Source organism: Carassius auratus, chromosome 17, assembly GCF_003368295.1.
Source record: "Carassius auratus strain Wakin chromosome 17, ASM336829v1, whole genome shotgun sequence".
NCBI lineage: Eukaryota > Metazoa > Chordata > Actinopteri > Cypriniformes > Cyprinidae > Carassius > Carassius auratus.
The window spans coordinates 24,558,219-24,579,841 of NC_039259.1; the positions used below are offsets into that span (position 1 = coordinate 24,558,219).

The 21,623-nt window shown below is 34.5% G+C and overlaps 2 protein-coding genes across 7 annotated transcripts in view; both read left to right on the forward strand.

Moving 5' to 3' along the window:
- The window catches only part of ctbp2a (C-terminal binding protein 2a), a 43,042-nt gene extending 27,666 nt beyond the window's left edge, over positions 1-15,376 (forward strand). For 2 of the 6 annotated variants that reach the window (XM_026286545.1, XM_026286548.1), the window contains exons 2-9: positions 4,263-4,417; positions 6,050-6,194; positions 7,360-7,566; positions 8,854-9,068; positions 9,177-9,307; positions 10,667-10,794; positions 11,118-11,232; positions 13,925-15,376. In XM_026286545.1, the coding sequence (XP_026142330.1) occupies positions 4,263-4,417; positions 6,050-6,194; positions 7,360-7,566; positions 8,854-9,068; positions 9,177-9,307; positions 10,667-10,794; positions 11,118-11,232; positions 13,925-14,093 (1,265 nt within the window). In that variant the 3' untranslated portion in view covers positions 14,094-15,376. Of the gene's footprint in view, positions 1-911; positions 1,539-4,262; positions 4,418-6,049; positions 6,195-7,359; positions 7,567-8,853; positions 9,069-9,176; positions 9,308-10,666; positions 10,795-11,117; positions 11,233-12,535; positions 12,610-13,924 lie in introns of those variants that run through there. The other 4 variants (XM_026286546.1, XM_026286547.1, XM_026286550.1 and 1 more) reach the window with 4 other exon arrangements.
- A 1,198-nt stretch (positions 15,377-16,574) lies between these two features.
- On the forward strand, positions 16,575-20,357 carry krtcap3 (keratinocyte associated protein 3). The gene is made up of 6 exons (XM_026286572.1): positions 16,575-16,701; positions 16,968-17,152; positions 18,181-18,240; positions 18,476-18,673; positions 18,785-18,919; positions 19,926-20,357. Exons 1-6 carry the CDS (start codon positions 16,689-16,691, stop codon positions 20,019-20,021), a joined length of 687 nt encoding a protein of 228 aa, XP_026142357.1. The 5' UTR covers positions 16,575-16,688; the 3' UTR covers positions 20,022-20,357.
- Positions 20,358-21,623: the final 1,266 nt, after the last annotated feature.

A 21,623-nucleotide genomic window follows, 5' to 3' on the forward strand; every position in this document is an offset into this window, starting at 1 on the left:
TTTGTTCGTTTTATAGTTTGCCCTTTCATTTATTTATTTATTTATTCTTTCATTAATTCAGTGTTTGTTCTTTCTTTCATTTGATGTTCGTTCATTTATTTTTATTTATTTAGTTTGGGTCTGTTCTTTTTTTAATTTGTTTTTTAGTTGATTCATTCATTAATTTGTTTATTTTCATTATATATATATATATATATATATATATATATATATTTAATTTTTGGTCAGTAGTTTGTTGTTTTTCTTTTAATTTATTTTTTGTTTAGGCCTTTTTAGTTTGCTATTTTTTTTTTTACTTTTTTAGTTGGATAATTTGTTTGTTCAAATTGTTTTTTCCAAAACATTTATTTTTTTATTCATTGATTTGTAGATAGATTTATTGATAATCAATCAATCAATGTTTCAGTCTTTTAGTCTTTCAATCATTCTTTGTTTTTTTGGTTGTTGGTTAATTCTTTTTGTTCAAATATTTTTTTTCAAGCACGTTTGTTCATTTATTTCTTGATTAATCAATCAATCAAACTATCAGTCTTTCAATAATTCCTTTCTGTTTGTTTGTTTCATTTGTTTTATGTGCATTTAATTTATTAAAATATAAGTATGTATATTTCTTTCATTACTTTGATTTTCTTTCAAACAAATATATTTTTTATTCTCTTTCTTTTTTTTTTTAGCTTGTTTGCTTGGTCATTTTTCGTTTCCGTTTGTTCTTTTCACTGTTTTCTTTTAACCTTCATTTTCCTTTTTTCACAAAGCACACACACATACGGTGTTCACATTACATAAGCCAAATAAATAGCATTTTAACAGACAGAAGTGACTGTAATTTTTGAGCATAGAGGGAGGGTGAATAAAATTCAGAAAGAGCAAGAGGCAGAAAGAGCAAGAGAAAATAAAAGAAAGAAAGGCAGGCGGAGAGATGTGAGTGGAAGGGAGAGGCTGGCAGTCTCTAACCACTGTGGTCTCCAAATCATAAATTTGAGAGCGAGGGAGTGTGGTTGAGGGGGGAAAAAAGGAGTGGGTCGAAAAAAAAAAAGAGCAACAGAAGGGGGAGTGATTGGAAGCGTGAGGAGTGGAACGGCACAACTCGTTTGCACTGGCACTCGTGTGGGAATTTTTGACCCTCTCCCTCTTTCCGTGACTCTCCTCGACTCGGCCAGGCGTAATTATTCCTCTCCTCTTTCACCTTGAGAGGTTTGCTCTAAAATGAGACGAGAGAGGGGGGATGAAAACGGCAATCAAGATGGACAAACCCAGAGCGAGAGGCTAGAACGAGAACAAGGAATGAAAACAACAGGCTCTTCTGTTCGTCTCTGAACGCTTGCCATTCTGCGTGACTGACCGAAGACGAGCAGAAATCTCCGCTTACCCACATATGGGGGAGTGAGCGCGCGACAGACAGACAGCGAGAGGAGGGAGAGACCCCCAGGACACAATCACAGGAGAAAGCTTTTTCTCTGCCACCTCCCTCCATTTTTTTTCTCCTCCGTTTTTTGGGCTGCCCTTCATGGGAGGAATGTGGAGGCAGCATTTTCCAGGCAAGACGCATGTTTCCGAAATCGGCCAAAAGAAAAAGTGTGTGTGCGTGTGTGTGTTTGCATGCATGCATGCATGTGTGTGTGTGTGTGTGCAGTCCTCTGTAGTGTCACAAGCGCATGTCTTGGCTGTTCTCTGTGACACATCTGCAAACTAGTTTGTGTGTGTGTGTGTGTGCAAACACACACAGTCCATTGTGCGCCTGACTCCTTTATCATTAGTGTGTGTGTGTGTGTGTGTGTGTTAGGGCAGCCAAATCCCTGGCTAATAGATCAGGAGGGGTGGAGAGAGCAGAAAAAGTGACGCAGCACAGATACGCTCTTATTTGACACTCACACATGCACCTGGTTTATTTCAGGTCCTGGATTGCCATTCAGTGATCTGACTGTTTTAACTGCTTTTCCTGCAAGCGTCTATTTGGTTTGGAGGAAAAAAGTGTGTTTTGTGTGTTTTCAGAAGGATTGTGTGTGTGCATGTGTGTTTGTGTGTGTGTGTTTATTTTGTGACTGTGAAAGATGAGGTTGCTTGGTAACCACAAGCAGCAGTTGACAGTGAGGTGAGGCACTTGGCTGCCAGCTTTTTTTTTTAATCCAAGATTGCTTGTGTCACACACACACACACACTTATTAAAATCACAGCGGCACACCTAAGCAAGAGGTGGGGAAACTCACACATACAGTGTGATGTGCACGCTGCCATATTTAACACACACACACACAATCCACGTCAACGCAGCTCCATGGAAAAATCTTCTCATTTCCTTTTGTTTTTACAGACTTTTATTGTTCAAGGGATTTCAAAGAGAGTATTACATTTCTCTCGCTCGCTCGCTCACTCTCACTCTCATTAGTTTCACATGCATTACAGGGATAGTTTACTCAAATCTATCATTATTTAAATACCTTTGTGTTACAAACTTTATGATGGAACACTAATGGAGATGTGTCTGTTTAATAAAAGCCATCATTTACTCCTAAAAAAAAATGCACATAGAAATTAGTGTTTGAATAGAAAATTTCACATTTAAATTCACATTTATTACGAACAGACCTACATTTTGAGAGATTTTTTGCCTTTCTTTGCATGTAGCTTTCAAATATAACACATATTTGGCCTTTAACATTGTGACTGGTCACCTGTCATGTAAAAAACAATGGTATGCAGTATTGGTCACTGCAGAAAAAAAAGAAGATTTTCTTAGTATTTTTGTCTTGTTTTTCAGTATGCATATCTAAGTGTTCTTAAATCAGCATATACTAACTTGAAAAATGTATCAAAATAAATTGAGTTTAAGCTTAAACAAGACATCTTTATTTAAAGAGAAAACAAGAATATTTTAAAACTGAAACTAAAATCAAAACCATAAAAATATTTTTTTTATTGTTTAAAAATAATTGTTAGCTGAGAATAAAATGCAATGTAAAAACATAAAACATTTTATAAAAATAAATATGAAAATAAAAACATTTCAGCTAGCTGCCAAACCAATCATTTCTAAATTAATTTGGTTTAATAACAAACATAATCTAAATTTATAACTAAAATTTTAATAATTATCAGATATTTTTTCTTGTTTTAAGCAGAAAACCTTTTGATACTTTTTATAGTGTTTTAAAGAACAAGACTTGATGTCAAATGTACAATGCAACATATTTGAATGTTTGTGAGTGCAAATGAGATTTGAAAGCTTTGGTAGAAGGAAAGTTTTCCTCATATAAAGTCATATGTTATAGAAGATTATGCACAAAAATCATATGAACTACTTTTATGGTTCTTTTGTTTGACATCTTTGCAACGTGACAGCCAATGGTCACCATATGTTTTCATTTTTATGAAAAAAAGGATAATTGTCTGTGTTCCAAGGAAGAGAGAAAGTAATGGGTTTTAAAACAACATGATGGTATGTAAAAAAAAATATATATATATATATATCTCTGCTGGACGAAAACTGTAAGACTGAGAGAAATTGTGTAGACAATAACAAATAAAAAGCCTTGCATGTCTCAAATGTTTTGTCCGGATCTTTTGTGCTCTGTGATCAGAGTAAATTTGGAGATGCCTGTGGAAAATGGCTGAAGGGCCGAGATTCCCCCTGCTGGTTTCTGATTGGATAATTCCCCTGTTCGTCTCTGATTGGATAATGGTTGTGTACTGCTCGGCTCAGGCTCTGTTTGTTCTAAAAATCATTGAGTTTAAGTTTATCTTCGTTGTTCTTGTCCAAAAAAGCTTTTAGAGCTCCGAAATTGTTTATGGGTTGGAAAATGAACAGCCGGCACAGTTTTGTTAACATTGATTGGTTGAGCACCTACATGAGTGTGTGTGTGTTAATGCTGGTCTTCTGAGAGTCCAGTCGTCTGTCCTTCCCTCTCTGATTTCTCCCGCTCTGATGTAGCGATCTCTCCAGCATGTCATTTGTGTTTCTGTTTGATGTGTCCACTGCTCATTTAAAGCGCGCCAGACCCCTGATCTCTCGCATCCCTCCGAGAAACCCAGCTCTGCCTTAACATCTCCCACACAATTATTTTTTAATAATACTCTGGTAAATAATTCTCTTTTTTAAATACATGGTGGAGAGTGAAAAGACAGAAAGCAGAGAACAAGATGTTTCCCCAAAGGCTATTAAATATAATGTATTCATAACTCTGCCCAAATGCTATAATCACCATGACAACAAGACACATGGCAGGGGGCGAATGGGAAGTTCACGTCTCTCTCTCTCTCTGCAGGTATAAGGCCGCAAATCATGAACGGTCCGATGCATCCTCGGCCGCTGGTCGCTCTGCTGGACGGGAGAGACTGTACCGTAGAGATGCCCATCCTGAAGGATTTAGCCACTGTGGCGTTCTGTGACGCTCAGTCAACGCAGGAAATACATGAGAAGGTCTGCCTCAACTATTTTTCCTGCATCACTAGTACGACAGAAAACATATTGTTTTAGCTGGGTTGTAAGTTTGCAGTATTCATTGAATCAGCAATGTTTTTAAGTTACATTTTGATTCAAATTGTTTAGTTTAATACTCCAATACTAGAAACCATAGGCAGAGGCACTGTTCATTTTGATTTTGTTAGCAACATACATAATAGTTGTAATTTGTTTGTGCAGGGGCATTTTTGTCCAATTTAGTGACATTCTTGCCCTAAGGCTAAGCCTTAAACACGCTCCGACTATACTAGAAACTGTACTCCAATACTGGAACTGGGGAGGAAAAAAAAGTGTGTATGTGTGTGTGTGTGTGTATATATATATATATATATATATATATATATATATATATATATATATATATATATATATATATATATATATATATATATATATATATATATATATATATATATATATATATATATATATATATATATATATATATATATATATATATATATATATATATATATATATAATTTGACTATCTTGTTGTTTCATTGTTTGTTTATTTGCTTTTTTATTTCAGCATTTACCCAATATTTACATATCTCAATATGTTAAACATTTTTACCAAACATTGTACATGTATATAATATAATATGTATTGTGTGTGTGTGTGTGTGTGTGTGTGTGTTTATTTTGTGTATAGTTGTATATATATATATATATATATATATATATATATATATATATATATATATATATAAGCCTTTTGCCAATATTTAAAATATATCTCCATATTTAAAATGTTTTACCCATCAGGAATATATTTTATATAATAAATATTTACATAATATTTATATAGGTATTTATATAGATATGTTAATGTAACTGATCTGTCTATATCAGAAAATATATTATTTCAAACAGATTTTCTAATGTTCTATCTATCAGCTTCAATGCTGTTTTTCTACTTAAGTTTAAATCCCACTGTAAATAAATAACAACCAAGCATGCAGCAACAAATAGCATGACCGCTGTTGTCTGATTCACAAGCTCCTATGAACCATTTCTATTAAATAATTGATCTAACAGACTCACAAATGCACTAGCTATGTGAATCTGATACTGACATACTGACTGGATGAGAGATATGAGAGAGATTTGTTGTAATAAATGGTATGTTAATTAAAAGAAAATTGAAATATGGCACATAAAATAGATTTTTTCAGTATGCATGTATGCATGCTAAACAAAAACTGGAAGAAACACTGGCTCATAGAAAAACATTAATTTCATAGTGACCCAATTATCAGACCCACTAATGCTGCATATATTCATTTAGTCTAGAATCTCTTTCTCCTGTTCCATCACAAGGGAAAATTGCCTGTTAATTTTAATCATATCTTTTATTGCCGTCGGATTCAGAATAACGTGTTTGTAATGTGTGTAATTGCACAAACAATTATCTGGAGTAAAAGCATGAAATGACATGTAGATAAACATGGCAAACTCATCATAAGAAATGCATTCCACCCACATACTCCTCCCAGGGTGCTAAAAAATGATTTATGTGTCCTTAATAAACACCCAACTGCATTATTTTCTCATGTTTATAGTGTGGTATAAATGTGTCTATGGCAGGTTTTGAATGAGGCGGTGGGGGCGATGATGTACCACACCATTACTCTTACCAGAGAAGATCTGGAGAAATTTAAAGCCCTCCGAATCATAATCCGCATCGGTAGTGGATACGACAATATCGACATTAAAGCAGCTGGAGAGATGGGTAAGAAGTGTTTCCTGATCAAAATTTTTGCTCTTAAAGGGATAGTTCACCCAAAAATTTACATTTTATCATCATTAACCCTCAGGTCAACTGTTTGGTTACCAGCATTCTACAGAATATATACTAAGCATTACATAACATTATAATACTTTCTAATACTTATATTATATACTTATATACTATATACTTATATACATTGTTACACCTTTAGAAAGTGTAATGCATTGTGCACATAAATGGGTAACAAGGAATTTGCACATATGATATGCATTATTATATATATTATTATATGTAAAGAAATCTTTTGGAAGTTTGCATAATAACAACAGCAATAATAATAATAATAATAATAATAAAAACCAGTAACACTTTATTTTAAGCATTTATATATAATGCATTATGAAAGTATTTTTAACACATTAATTATTCCTTTTTAATTCAACTTCATGATGCGAACACATTTGTAACCACAGTTCTAATGCGTTGTAATATTTATCTATTCATTGTTATATATATATGTAATTCATTCAATGCGTGACAAAAAAACAGGTGCAGATATAGCAAGGAATCTGCAGATATTATAATGCAATTTAACTTTATTTATTATTTATGGAACAATATAATGCATTTCAACATATGCATACTGATGCTTGACACACAATGCATTATACATATAAAAAAATATATATTTTGTGTAAAAATAAGGTGCAATGTTGTTTTCACAGCTTTCTGTACAATAAAATACATCTAATTAATGACAGTGAGAAACCTGAATGGTAGATGATATTGTGAAAAGCAATAGCAAATAAAATCTTGAATGAAAACATGCTACTGAAATCAAACACTGCTTAGCTGAGAAACCAGGTTTAATCTTTGTTCAGAAATACAAAGTCCTCTGCATGTAGTGAAGAAAATTTGGAAACAGAGACAGGAGGAGGTACAGGAGAGCTAACTGTACCTCTGGGACTGACAGTTGATATGGTTAGAATAAAAGGAGAACTATAACAGATACAGCTCAATACAGGTCAAATCCATGAATGGAGATTATGGGATCTGGGGTTACTTTACTGTAAGTGTTTATAGACCATCTGAGGCCATCTGAATCTGGTTTATAGAGTGTTCTGATATGAAAAGATTCATATTTACATGTTTTGCATGTCTGCAGGTATTGCGGTGTGTAATATTCCATCAGCTGCTGTGGAGGAGACGGCAGACTCAACGCTGTGCCACATCCTGAACCTGTACCGGAGGAACACCTGGCTGTACCAGGCCATGCGCGAGGGCACACGGGTCCAGAGCGTGGAGCAGATCAGAGAGGTGGCGTCAGGGGCCGCCCGCATCAGAGGAGAAACACTCGGACTTATTGGCTTTGGTGAGCGACTTAAATATCTAACCAATTATGCAGATTATTTTTATGCAAAGGTGTTGTTTTATTAACTAAAACTATTAAATTGTTAAATTAAATAATTTATAAATAAAATATTAATATGATTACATAACTTAAAATATTCTTGCCTTGGCAACTAACTGAAATAAGTTTTATTTGACTTACAAAAATTACTAAAGCTACAATTGAAATAAAAATAAGGATAATACTTGAAAACAAAAAATGCTGAAAGGAAAAAAAATATGACTGAAATTAAAATCTATTAAAATATAAAAGACAAAATAAGAATAAATATATGGACAGTTATACAGATGAAGTAAGCATGTAATAATGCTTGCTATGTAATAATAATGCTTGTTTATGTAATTTAATGAAAATTATTGCTATTATTATTGAACTAATTATTAGTTATCATATAATCATAAAATCTAATGAATTATTATTTATTCATTGTTAATATATACACATTTTTTAAAACCGATTTAGTTTGTTTGAATGAACTCATAGACTGTTTTTGTAAAAGTAAAATCATCATAACTATGAAATGGTGCAAATTAAATTATAGGAATTATAGAGATCAAAACATGCGTAGATATCTTCATCTGTGACCCTGGACCACAAAAACTTTTTCCGAGCTTTCCAGTGATGTATGGTTTGTAATGATCGGACGATATCTGGTCGGGATACAACTATTTGAAAATCTTGAATCTGAGGGTGCAAAAAATACAAAAAGTACCTAAATACTGAGAAAATAGTCTTTAAATTTGCCTAAATGAAGTATTTAGCAATGCATATTACAAATAAAAATGCAGTTTTTATATATTTACACAATATCTTCATGGAACATGATCTTTACTTAATATCCTTAAGTTCAGCTTAAAAGAAAAATCTATCATTTTGACCCATACAATGTATGTTTGGCTATTTCTATAAATATTCCTCTGCAACATGGTTTTGTGCTCCAGGGTCACATATGTTGATTGTTATATATAGACACAATTTATCACTGTCTATAAGACAGATTTCAGGCATTAAAAAAAATGTAATTAAGTATTCAATTTTGACCTCAAGACATGAAGATGTTGCAGATGAAAATAAATGATGTCATCATCGAATCAGTCATTCATGTCAAATTTCAGTCCGTGACAGTGGAGGTTTTCATGTTCCAAAAAGGACAAAAAAGCACCATAGTTTTCCATTTAAGACATAAGTTATATATGCCATCCTAAAGTCATTTCTGTGTTTACATGTTTATGTGTATTTGTCTCATAGGCCGATCGGGACAGGCTGTGGCTGTTCGAGCGAAAGCGTTTGGCTTCAGTGTGATCTTTTATGACCCGTACCTGCAAGACGGTTTAGAGCGATCGCTGGGCGTCCAGAGAGTTTACACCTTACAGGACCTCCTGTACCAGAGCGACTGTGTGTCCCTCCACTGCAACCTCAACGAACACAATCACCACCTCATCAACGACTTCACCATCAAGCAGGTACGGTACACACAAACAGCCCAATAATCCCATCCAGAGATCTTGTGTGCCATCTGGTGGCTATGAGCTGAACATGACTGTGAAATATCATGTATGATGTTTGGTTAGATGCGACAGGGAGCATTTCTAGTCAACACAGCACGAGGCGGTCTGGTAGATGAAAAGGCCCTGGCTCAGGCTCTCAAAGAGGGCAGGATACGGGGGGCCGCCCTGGACGTCCACGAGTCTGAACCCTTCAGGTAACATTTGGAATGACATGTCAGTTGTAATCCAAACTCCATGTTACTTTATCTTAAGATATTGATTGCAACTCCAAACTTTTCTTCAGCTGCACCAAAATTTGCAGGCTGTAGAAATAAAGGTGCTTCATGATGCCATAGAAGAACCTTTTTGTCTAAATTGTTCTATAAGAACCTTTAACATATGGAGAATCAGATTCTTTAAAGAACCTTTGACTGAATGGTTCTATGTGGAACCAAAAATGGTTCTTCTGTGGCATCGCTGTGAAGAACCTGTTAAGCAGCCTTTAATTTTAATAGTGTATAAAATGCTAAATCGTCTATTGTTTTTGGTGGATTTTCAAAATGTGCATCCATGAATGCTTTTTTTTGTGTAGTACTGTATGTTCCCCAAAAAACTGCAAATCTAATTAATGCTTACTTTTTAGCTCTGGCATTATACTTTTCTAGAAGATTTGATATGTGCTGCACTATATGTGTATTTATTTATTTGAGATAACTGGTTTAAATTGCTGCTTCTTTATTTATTGTAGTAATCTCAATTGATTATTCTTACTCTCTTTGATAATTACTTTTATTACTAGTATCCAAAATTTTAGTATTAGTATTAATTCATTTTAATATTGAAATGTATTGACCCAAAGTTGAGTCATAATAGATTTTAATTAGATTTAGACATCCAAAATAAAGGTTTTATTTACATAATAGATGTGTGTGTGTTGTGTGTATTTATTACGTATATACTGTATAAATACACACACATACAGCATATATCTAGAAAATATTTACATGTAAATATTTGTATTCATATAATTTAAATTAAATATAAATATATTTAATATATAAATGTACAAATTTTCTTAAATATATACATGCATTTGTGTGTATTTATTTATACATAATAAATATACACAATACACAACAAATGTATTTGTGAATGTATGTATATATGTAAACAAAAACTTTTATTTTGGTTGCAATTAATCGTGATTAATCATTTGACAGCACTGATTGTAAGGAAATTAATTTAGTTAGAAGCTTTTTTTTTTTTAACTGCTTAACTTTCTATTCATCAAACATTCCTGGAAATATATAAATGTTACAGGAGTAATGATGCTGAAAATCACAATACATCACTAGAATAAATGTAATTTTTAAATATATTCAAATAGAAAACAGCTTTTTTAAACTGTAATGATATTTTACAAAATATTACTGTATATAAATGCAGCTGTAATAAAAGCATAAGAGACTTTCTTCAAAAACATTAACAAAATCTTATTGCAATAGAGTATGTACATAACCAGTGACGTTTAATGTGTAGTAAATTGTCTTCCTCATCCTCTGGTGTTCTCTCAGTTTTTCTCAGGGTCCTCTGAAGGACGCCCCCAATCTGATCTGCACCCCTCACACAGCGTGGTACAGTGAGCAGGCCTCACTAGAGATGAGAGAGGCCGCGGCCACTGAGATCCGCAGGGCCATCACCGGTACGAAATCTCCCATTGACTTCATGTGTTACGATATTTGCTGTTCAGAATGGAACCACTTCTGATGATGAGGTCAACATTGTGATTATCAATGGGCAAGATCGAGTGTGTAGGGAGGAGTCCTGATTTATCTCTCTTTCTTTCACTTCTATCTATACTGCAATCTTTTCAAACTATCATTTTACTTCAAACATAATTTTTTTGCTGCCTGCTAAGCACTTGTATTTCCTTCAGGAATTGCAAATCAGGTTCCTTTTATCCGTCTCTCAAAGCATGCGTCCTATTCTAAATCAGCCGTGTGTTGGGTCTGTTCTGGTTTTCAGGTCGTATTCCAGACAGTCTCAGAAACTGCGTCAACAAAGAGTTTTTTGTGACTACAGCGGCATGGGGGGTGATGGAGCAGCAGGTACATCCAGAGCTCAACGGCGGCGCCTACAGGTGACAAAAGAGATCTTAAACATCCACATCCTTCACCTCGTTCATCATATCATACTAACCCTTCTGCTATCCATCCTTGAGTTTGTTACCATCACATACACCCTCTTTTCTACGATTGACAATCTAGAACTGGTTCTTATTTAGAACTAAACACAATGGATTTTCAATGCATTATTTTCTGTTAATCTTTCAGTCCTAAAAATATTATTCTAATATAATTAACCTTTTTGAAAATAATTTTCTTAAGTATAAATAATATATAATTTTTTTTCTTTGACTGAACTATTCTGTATACTATAACTATGTAAAAGTGTGTGATAAACCGTATAGACAGAATTTTTATTGAATAGTTTAAGTTTTTTTTTCTTACTACACTGACAATTTTTTTTCCTTCTTGTTTTCAGTTTAAATCAAACATAATTTAGTGAAATTTATGACCATAAAACAAGAAAAACTTTCTGCAAGTGAGACACATTCAGAAAATCATGTAGTAAATGGTATAATACTGAATAGTAATAGTTGAACAAATAGTATAATAAATATTACTTGCTAATAAATGGTATTTTATCATAGTATTTACTAAAATTATTTATTACTTAATACTATGATAATAAATATTGATTAAATCGTAATAGTAATAAATATTTTTGTTATTAAATCAATAGTAGTTTAAGTATTGTTTTTTCTAAAATAGTATAGTAACAGTACATTTAAATTGTTTATTTAATGGTATGATAAATATAATAATTTTAATTAATAATAAATGGTGTTTAAAAAAAAAAACTCAGAGTATGTTACAAAAATGCTGATGTTTTTTAGTTATTGAAAAAAGTGACCAAACAGACACAAACGTACCAAATCAATGAAATTGGTGATAAACCTGAATCATCCAATTAAATCTGAATCCAAACCAGAATGAAGCCCTGTTCTTTTCCACACTGGACTGAAGATCGCTCCTTACTCGCTGTGAGATGAAATACTTAACAAATGATCATTAATCATTGATTGCAGCAGTACAGCGGCTGCGTTCAGTAATGCAAACGCTTCATTAGTTCATCCGTGTGTCCTGAGTGTTATCCCTCCAGATCACCATATGCAAATAGACTCAAACGAGACCGCCGTCTGTCCCTGTGGCACAAATAAATTAGCTTCGACAGACTCACCCCTAGATTTACCCGCTATGACCCTTCTGAACATTCCCCTGAACTAACACCTCATTATAAAAGCATTTAAACTCTCCAACCCACACACACACAAACCAGCCCCGATTGTGTTTCTCAGTCTGACTGCTTCTCTCGCTCAGCAGAGTGGCCCAGCCGCTACCAGACGTTTCTCCTGGCGGCCTGCAAGACAAAATGTATACCTAAACAATGACAGGTAACTGCTTACAGTGTGCTGAAACACACTGTCCAAACAGATCTAAAAGACACTTGATGAACAAAACTGATGTCTGAAACAACAATGATATCCTCACCTTTTATTTTGACATTTCTCATTCCCATAGAGCATGCAAATATCATGTGATGCCTGCTGATTGATTGCTTATTGGTTCTACTGTAATTTAAATTAAACATAATCTTTGCTACCTTGTGTTTTTAGCTGTGTTGTGTTTGCATCTGTTGTGCTAAATTAGACTGCCACTTTTTTTTTAATTGAGGAAAATTATTTGAGAATTCAGTAAATCAGTCAATAAATAAATACATGATATTAATGTGAACATAATGAGTATGTTCACTTTTAGAAATGTCAAATTTTTGTAGAGCGTAATCACTTTCTACATTGATATTGATGTCTTTGTCATATTTAACATACTGAATTTTTTATGTTTTTAAACTATTAAATGAATAATAATTTGATTTTAGCCATATAAGATAAATTAAATGGATACATTTAAGTCTCTTCTGATTTAAAAAAACATAAAAATAGAATTAGAATTAGAACAGTAGAATCATTACTCCAGTCTTCAGCGTCACATGATCTTCAGAAATCATTCTAATATGCTCAAGAAAACATTTATTGTTATCAATGTTGAAAACCGTTCTGCTGCTTAATATAGTGATTTTGTAGAGGCAGAAATGCATTTTTTTTGGTAGCACTTTATTTTACAGTCCTGTTCCTCATGTACATACTATGTACTTATTATAGTAATTACAATAACTATGTAATAACTAGGTACTAACCCTGAACCTACCTGTAAAACCCTACCCCATGTTACCTTGTATTACCAGAACTTTCTTAGATAAATACTCTGTAAGTACACGTACTGTAAAATAAAGTGCAACCAGAAATCTTTTAGAAAAATATAAAAGTCTTTGTCACTTTTGATCAATTGAATGCCTCCTAGCTGAATAAAATATAAATTTCTTAAAAAATAAAAAATTTACTTAACTTACTGGTTCCAATCTTTTGAGCAGTAGAGAATATAGCAGTGATTTGTTTTTGTCTGCAAAATTCATTTTAAGCATTAAAGCTGAAGTATTGAGATCAAATATTATTATTATTATTTTTTTTTAAGAAACCTGCAAAACATTTCAATTAAGTGTGCCCAAACCTTTGCTAGAGTATCAATTTAAAAAAGGCTTCTCCACCGAAGTGATGCTTTTGAGTCTGTAATCTTGTGGTAAAGGGCGGAGCATAAAGCAGACGACCTCATCACACAGTGCCTCTCATTATTTCCTCTGTGTTCTCTCAGGTTTCCTCCTGGTGCGGTGGGTGTGTCTCCTGGTGGCATGGGTGGACAGATCGAGGGCATGATGCCCGGGGCCCATCCCCTGCCGCCGGGCACCCAGCCCAGCCTCGCCCCGTCCCCCACCCAGCTCCTCAAACACAACGACCATAGAGAACACCTCGCCAAGTCATAACCACCTGATCACTGATCGACAGTCATTCAGCAAAACTGCAAATCAAAGAGACTAAGAGACAGTGAACGGGTGAACAAGCAATCAGCTGCCGCTAGCTGCACCGGAGACATGCTTCACGGACGTCTCTCCACCGTCTTGTTTTCATTTTCAGTGTTTTTCCATTCATTTCCGTTGTTTCTGTTGTTCTTGTGAGGGGAGGACATAATTTCCACCTGTTTTTGAAACAGGTGGGCGGTGCTTTCTTTGTTGGGGGCGTGGCATGACATAATGGCCACACCTCTTTCTTGTGCACCAATTACAGAGTTCGAAACGTTGACAGTTATCAGATGCCATGCACTTGTCTTCTTCCTCTTCGCCTTATTTGGGCCCCTAAACAAAACTCATAACTGTTTCTTTCTTTACATCCACAGAATTAGTGCTTGTCTTTGTTTGAATGTTAAAAGTGCTTGATAATGAAAAAATATATATACAGTGTATCTATTAAGAGAACAGAGAGGTAAAGGACGGTCTTGGGCAAAAATGAAGATGAATTATTAGCTTTTCCAACATTTTGCATAGCTGATCTCTTGTTTACAGAATTGCACAAATTCAACAAGCACCAGCTCAGAAACAAGTCCTCTTCAAGACCCAAGAGCACACTATTTTACTGATATAGCCATTCATTTCAGTTCAAAATGAGTTTGCAGGATTTCAAATACAAATTTGGTTTTAAGATGTCCTATTCCAAAATCTTCAATTTGGATTTGAGTGAACGTCACCTGTGAGGGACATCATTTTGTTTTTGTGTTTGCTTTCAAATAAAGAAAAGAAAAAAAAATGATAGATGGCAGCTCACATAGAAAAAGGGACTGGAGTGAAAAACCGCCCCTGTCTCAGGAAGAACATTTACCGGTTACTCCAAAACACTCAACTAAATACTCGCTCCTTCCCATCAGCCTACCCGAGGTATTTTTATAGATCTGCCATCCAGTGCGTTTTTGGTGTTGAATGTATGGCAGTTAAATTAGATTTGTATTGTCTAGTTTAATGTTTTTGTAACCATACTTGCCTGTGATCCTCTCCCTGTTCCTTTTCATTTTGGGTTCTTTATGTGGAAGCGCACTGTTCGGAGCTCATTGTGTTGTTTATATGCAATATTCTGAGGTCCTCGGCCAACTCTAGTCAGGTTGGTTCTGGAACTGTAGGTTTGGTTTTTAGTGTGAGTATTTGTATTTGTTTATTGTACCGAGGTGAACATTTAGCATACAGTACAGTTCAAATAAAAAAATACCATTCTGTCTTTCTGTACTGTGCTTGTGTGTTTGTCTCGCTTTACACACACATTTATGAAGGTCTGACAGGATTTGCAGTATGTAATGACCTTCAGATGACCTCTGCATGTGTCTGGACACCACAAGGGGTCGCTGTGGATCTGGGTTTTTAGGTTTTTTATGCACTAATACACTAATAACTTTCACTCATATTTATATGCATACTTTAGGGAAAATTATAATAAGAGAGAAACTAGTCTTTTACAAAAAAATTAAGAAAAGAGAACATTCAAATAAATTTTTTTTTAAAAAATAAAATAAACTATAAACAAATCATGCTTAAGTCATATTCTACAAAACCATTTATTAATTTCTAGCAACATCATTAAAATGCTATATTATCCACTGTTATTTAAAAAAATTATGTTAAAGTGAAATTATACTATTAAAAAGTTATTTTTAAATCACTGTACTCCGAGTATTTTTAGTAAATTATTTCCTAAGTAAATTGTTTGACTATTTAAATAAAATTTAAATATTAAAATGTTCATGATTTGTGTGTGTGTGTTCTGTAAATTTAGTCTATTTCTTTTTCAATATTCAGATATTATCTTGTTGACCTGATATGCCTGTTTTTTCTATCCTTGCTTTCACTCTAATATTTGCTTAGTGCTGATATTGTAGGGTGTGATGTTCAGATATGACAGGACTTTGGACACTGCCATTGTTCTATACGTCTCAGTAGATCAATGCTGTCATAGTTTGAATAGTTCACATGAACAGACAGATGCCAGACACTGTTTTAGTACTACAGTGAACGTCATGAAACTAAATATATTCTTGGGTAGAGCATTTGTCATGTGAGATGCATTACTATCTGGTAACATTATTGTGGACATAATGGAAAGCTAGAGCTTCTTTTTTTTTTTTTTTTTTTTTGCCCACCAGAATATCCCATTACATAAGAAAATGAGAGAGAGATTAGAGCTCTTCTGCATTCGCAATGAATATCCTTTGTATTTTGGCTCCTCCCACTTTTTTGTTTTTATTGCAAAACTTGTACAAAAAAATAAAAATACTGTAACAGGGAAACGAAAATTAATCAACTCCAACAAAAAAAAAAAAACAATCATAAAAATAATAACAGAAATTCGGAATTTGCATATGTCAAATTCTAGTATCATCGATACATAAAAGTGCAAAAATAAACGTGAATTATTTTGGCCCCTCCCACTTCCGCTGTACAGGTGAGTCGTGCGTGACGTCATCGGACATGAAAGAAGGAAACTGCGTTTGATAGCCAAGTTTGTTCTTCTAAACTGAGTTCAAATTCACGGATACAGATATGTGTGATTTCGGTAAGACGGTCATTTATTTCTTTTTAATCGCAGGTGCACGAATTATACGTGATTTATAGTTGAACTTTATAGTAAACAACGGTGTCCAGAGAAGAGTAGCCTGCGACAATCAGATGTGTTCTCGTGAAGTGCGCGTCTGTTGTAATGTTTAAATTTTCCTCATCTCTATTCACTGTAGAAAACAATATTTACCAGCTGATTAAACCTGTAGGAACAATTTTTTCTTTTCTTTTAAGTCCACTGTATGAAAGTGTGTTATATTCTAGACAAGCAGAAGGGCCCTGGACGGCTGATGAAGAAAGGATTGACCCTTATTGTCATCGGTCATGTTAATTTCATCCTGAGTGCCATCGTCCATGGCAGCGTGTTACGCCATGTATCCAAACCCAGTAATGGGATCTCAACAGAATATACCGTATCAAACATCATCTCCGTCTCTTCAGGACTGCTGGTGAGTGGTTGCACTTCTGTGGCTCCTAAATGATGCTGATTCAACTCATGCATGTAGGTCTAATCTCCAGTAAGTGATGCTTTCTGAATGTTGAGAATATTCTCTCAGAAAGGGCCTGCATCACCCAGTTCACCCGAGTTAAGTCTGCATATTGACTTAAGGAATATATCACACAAAAATGAAAATCTGCACAAATTTTACTCGCTCTCCCTATGTAGATTCTTCAACAGAGAAGATTTGGAGAAATCACATGCTCACCAATGAATCCTCTGCAGTGAATGGGTGCCGTCAGAATGAGAGTCTTAACAGCTGATAAAAACATCACAATAATTCATGCTTATCCACACCACTCCAGTCCATCAATTACCATCTTTGTGTCTGTAAGAAACAAATTCATCATTAAGCATTTTAACTTCAAACTGTTGCTTCTTGACTAAATGAGTCCATAATTAATAATCCATAATAATGCTTACTCTAGTGAAAAAGTCCCTCCCGTGTTGTCCACTCACATGAAAATCCACTAACCTATTTGTTTAGAACTGTTTTCGCTTGTGAACAGTGCTTGATCTGTGCATATTTCTTTCCTGGTTCAGATAAGATCATTTTTTTTCCCTGGAGAAAGCAATATTATGGATGCAGGACATGTTTAAAGTAAAAAAAAGTTTATTACCAATATGTAGCTTTTTGCTTCACAAGATATAAACTGATAGACTTGAGTCTTGTGGATTGCTTGTGGAGGATGTTTTTATCATGAGTTTGGTCTCTCGTTCTGATGGCACCTTTCAATGCAGAGGATTTACATTTATCCAAATCTATTCTGATGAAGAAACAAACTCATTTATATCCTGGATGGCCCGAGGATGAGTAGATTTAATACTTTTATTTTTATTTTATTTTTTTCTTTAGATGAACTATTGCTTAGCTGTTTAGAACATTGCTTATAAAACTCTTTTCACACCTATTTAACACACTGAACTTGATAGGGGTTCCTGAGTAATTTTAACATTTGTTAACATGTTTTTTCTCAGAGCATTGCAAGTGGAATTGTTGCAATATTGGTGTCAAGGAATATTACCAACTTGAAGCAGGTAAGTAGGCCTTATCTAGGGTGAATATGTTATCTTTATTAGATGAGTATGAAAGCATGAAAACAAAACCAAAACCTGGACATTTAAGATGATTTAGGCATGTGGGAAAAAGAGGATGTATAGTCACACTAGCTTATCAACATAATTGTTGTGTATACCAATGCAAAAATACTATAAAATACCACGTTATTTCCCCGTAGTGTTTAACACCGCTCTGTTCTTCTGCTTTCTGTAGCACATCGGTCTGTTAGTGAGCTCCTTTCTGAACGCCTTTCTCTCGCTGGCTTGTTTAGTGGGGCTGGTTTTGGCAATAAGTATGACCATTTCAGCCGACGGGAGCACGCTCATGAAAGGATGTAATTCCACTAACATGCCTGTGAATGCACGATCTCCAGTCATCGTCAACTGTCCTTTCGATGCCACCCGCATCTATGTGAGTCAGTCTATTGAAATGCATGTGGTGTTTTTGAAATAAATTACATATAAATGAACAAGTTTGAACTTTCATTTTGTATGTGATACTGAACTGCTGTTTCTCCTCCAGGACACAACTCTTGCTCTGTGGTTCACCTGTGCTACATTGACTGCACTGGAGGCTGGACTGTCTGTGTGGTGCTTTATTGTGGGTCTCCAGTTAAGAGGCATTGGACCCTGTGCTAAAACCTACATCAGAGAGCAGGTACATCTATCAGTATTCATCTAGACAGCTCGACTGAATGAATCTGCTGTTTAAAACCATAGTAATTTACATAGGGATTTTTCATGAACCTCTAACGGATTATGGAAATGATTTGGCAGGGTCCTGAGCTCTTCACATATACATTTATGCATTTAGTTGTTCACTTAAAAAATGAACATTTACTCACACTCAGACCATCCAATGTATAGATGAGCTTGCTTCTTCATGGGAATAGGTTTGGAAAAGTTTAGCCTCCCATCACTTACTCACCAGTGGGTACACACTGCAGTGAATGGGTGCCGTCAGAATGTTGGATTTATGGACTGGAGTGGTGTGGATTATTATGATGTTTTAATCAGCTGTTTGGACTCTCAATCAGATGGCACCCATTCACTCATGTAATTTTAAAGCTGTGGTAGGGGACTTTTGACGCTCTAGCGGTTAATAAACAGAACTAATTGCGTCTTGCGGAAGAACATCGTAGCCGGAACTACTTCTCTCTGTTTATGTCTATGAAGAATCACAAAGGTACTGGGATACTCCGCCGCGGTACCCCCGAAGCAATCTAAAATAGTCCGAATATAAACACTTATTATAGGTGCACCCTAGTGATTCAAGACAAGCCAAAAACACGGTTTGGAAAATGGATTCATGGTGTACTCGCTTATTATATACATATCACAAACAAAGTTACGGACAGCAGCTCTGATTGGTTATTTTTTACCGGGAGCGGATGGCTTTCTGCAAATGGCAATAGGACACTGGGAGGAGCCAGAGGAGCTTGATTTTTTTTTCACAGATTATCTGTATCATATTTTACTGTCAGGACATAATGACAGGTTTAATAAATATGTAAAAAATATTATTTTTTACTAAAGTTCCCTACAGCGCCTTTAAGAGACAGAGAGTGGAAAAATGTCTTGAAAATCTGTAATTAGAAGTGATCAGTGATTTAAAAAGTTATTATATGCCCTCTTTTAATCGATGTGATTTTATTTCACAACAGCTGGAAGCGGAGGCACTAGCATCAGGATCAAAGATGGACCAAGACCACACGACTCAAGGAGAGCGTCTTATCGCACATCACTCGGCCAGTGCATAGAGAGACAGTCTCGAGGTTAAGGTGGAAGTTTAATTAAACGCAGTGTAGTGCAACAGATCATAGTAGTAGTTAGTTACATTTCTGAATCTATATCAATTGATAATGGTAGATGATCTGAAGCACTGAGGTTATGGTACACAATCAGTTGAGCTCCAATCAGATGGACGTTTGGACTGAATGTTTTCAATGTTTTCAGTCCACACATGTAATTAGGCCGAAAACATCATTATATCCATGATGTTGTTTTCTGAAACTGTATCTGGAGTTATGTTTTGTGGTTCCTGTTTACACTTAAAACCCAACTTGTGCATAATTTCCAAATTAACCTGATGATTTTTCTAAAGCGACTATTTGTATTATTTTTTATATGAGATGTTATTGTGCTTGCAATGTCGAATATACCAAAGATATTTTCGTTAACTTGAAAGCAGCTGTTTTAATAGCTAATGTGCAACAGACTGAGCTCTTTATAACCCGTAATCATTCAGATATTCCAGTATGCCATATAGAGAGTTTGATAATCCATTATGATTAAATGATTTCCCTCTACATAATGCATTATAGTTCATTTCAAAAGACTTTGTTTGTGTGTTTAGAAAACTGTAATTTTGTTTCATTCCTGACGGATTATTCAAGTCCCTCATCTCAGTTCAGAGAGCTATTCAAGCATTGCTGTCTACGTTTCCTTTTATTACTGTTTAACACTGTGGTATGTTGTTATCAATGTGCATTATATTTGAATAAATATTAGTTTAAAAATCGTTTTCAGAATCTTTTCTCAATTTGAATGTGCTCCATAATGAATAATTGTTTACATAAGTATGTGAAATAATATTTTTCGATACGCAGATACAGTAATTTCATTTTAGATTCCAGAAAAGAATGGTGAATGTTAATGTTTAATCTAAACTTTAACCAAGAAAAAATTACTAATTGAACAATTATGTAAAATGCAATTACCTTTAGCATAACATTTTTGTTTTAAAAAGCTCAACAATTCAAACAAAAGTTATTTGACCCTTTTGATGTGGATGTCAACATTTTCTGAAGACATACTTTGACCAATGCTTTTTTAGATTGTAAAAAAACTGATCTCATGCTGGCTCTGTTTAATTCCATATGTATATAAAGTTATATATAAATGGTAAAGCTGACCTCATTCACTTCACCTGTTGAATTGTTGGACATCTGCTGATTATAATTTGCCAGTGACTATGTGGCTAATACAATTATTATCATGATATTTTAGTCTTTCACTGTATTTTCAATGTATTATAAATTATTGTATGCATCGCTAACACGTAGAGCGGGTTGGTTCACATGGTACCTGTTACTTTTCTCAGCGCTGGTAAGCCTTGACTAATCAGAGTCGATTTCGATTACCTAAAAATAGTGTTGAAATTAATTCTATAGTAAGAGTTGTGATAGGTTTTTCACATTTGTATGACAGATACTAATCTGTTAAATAAACGCATTTAAACAATTGCAGGTTTTAAAGGATACACTTCTCTAACAACACGTTGGATGTGAAAGGGATTCAATGGCGGATTGTGTTTTGGAGCCACCAAGCGCCCCCAGGAGGCAAATAGGTGTATGTCTCGC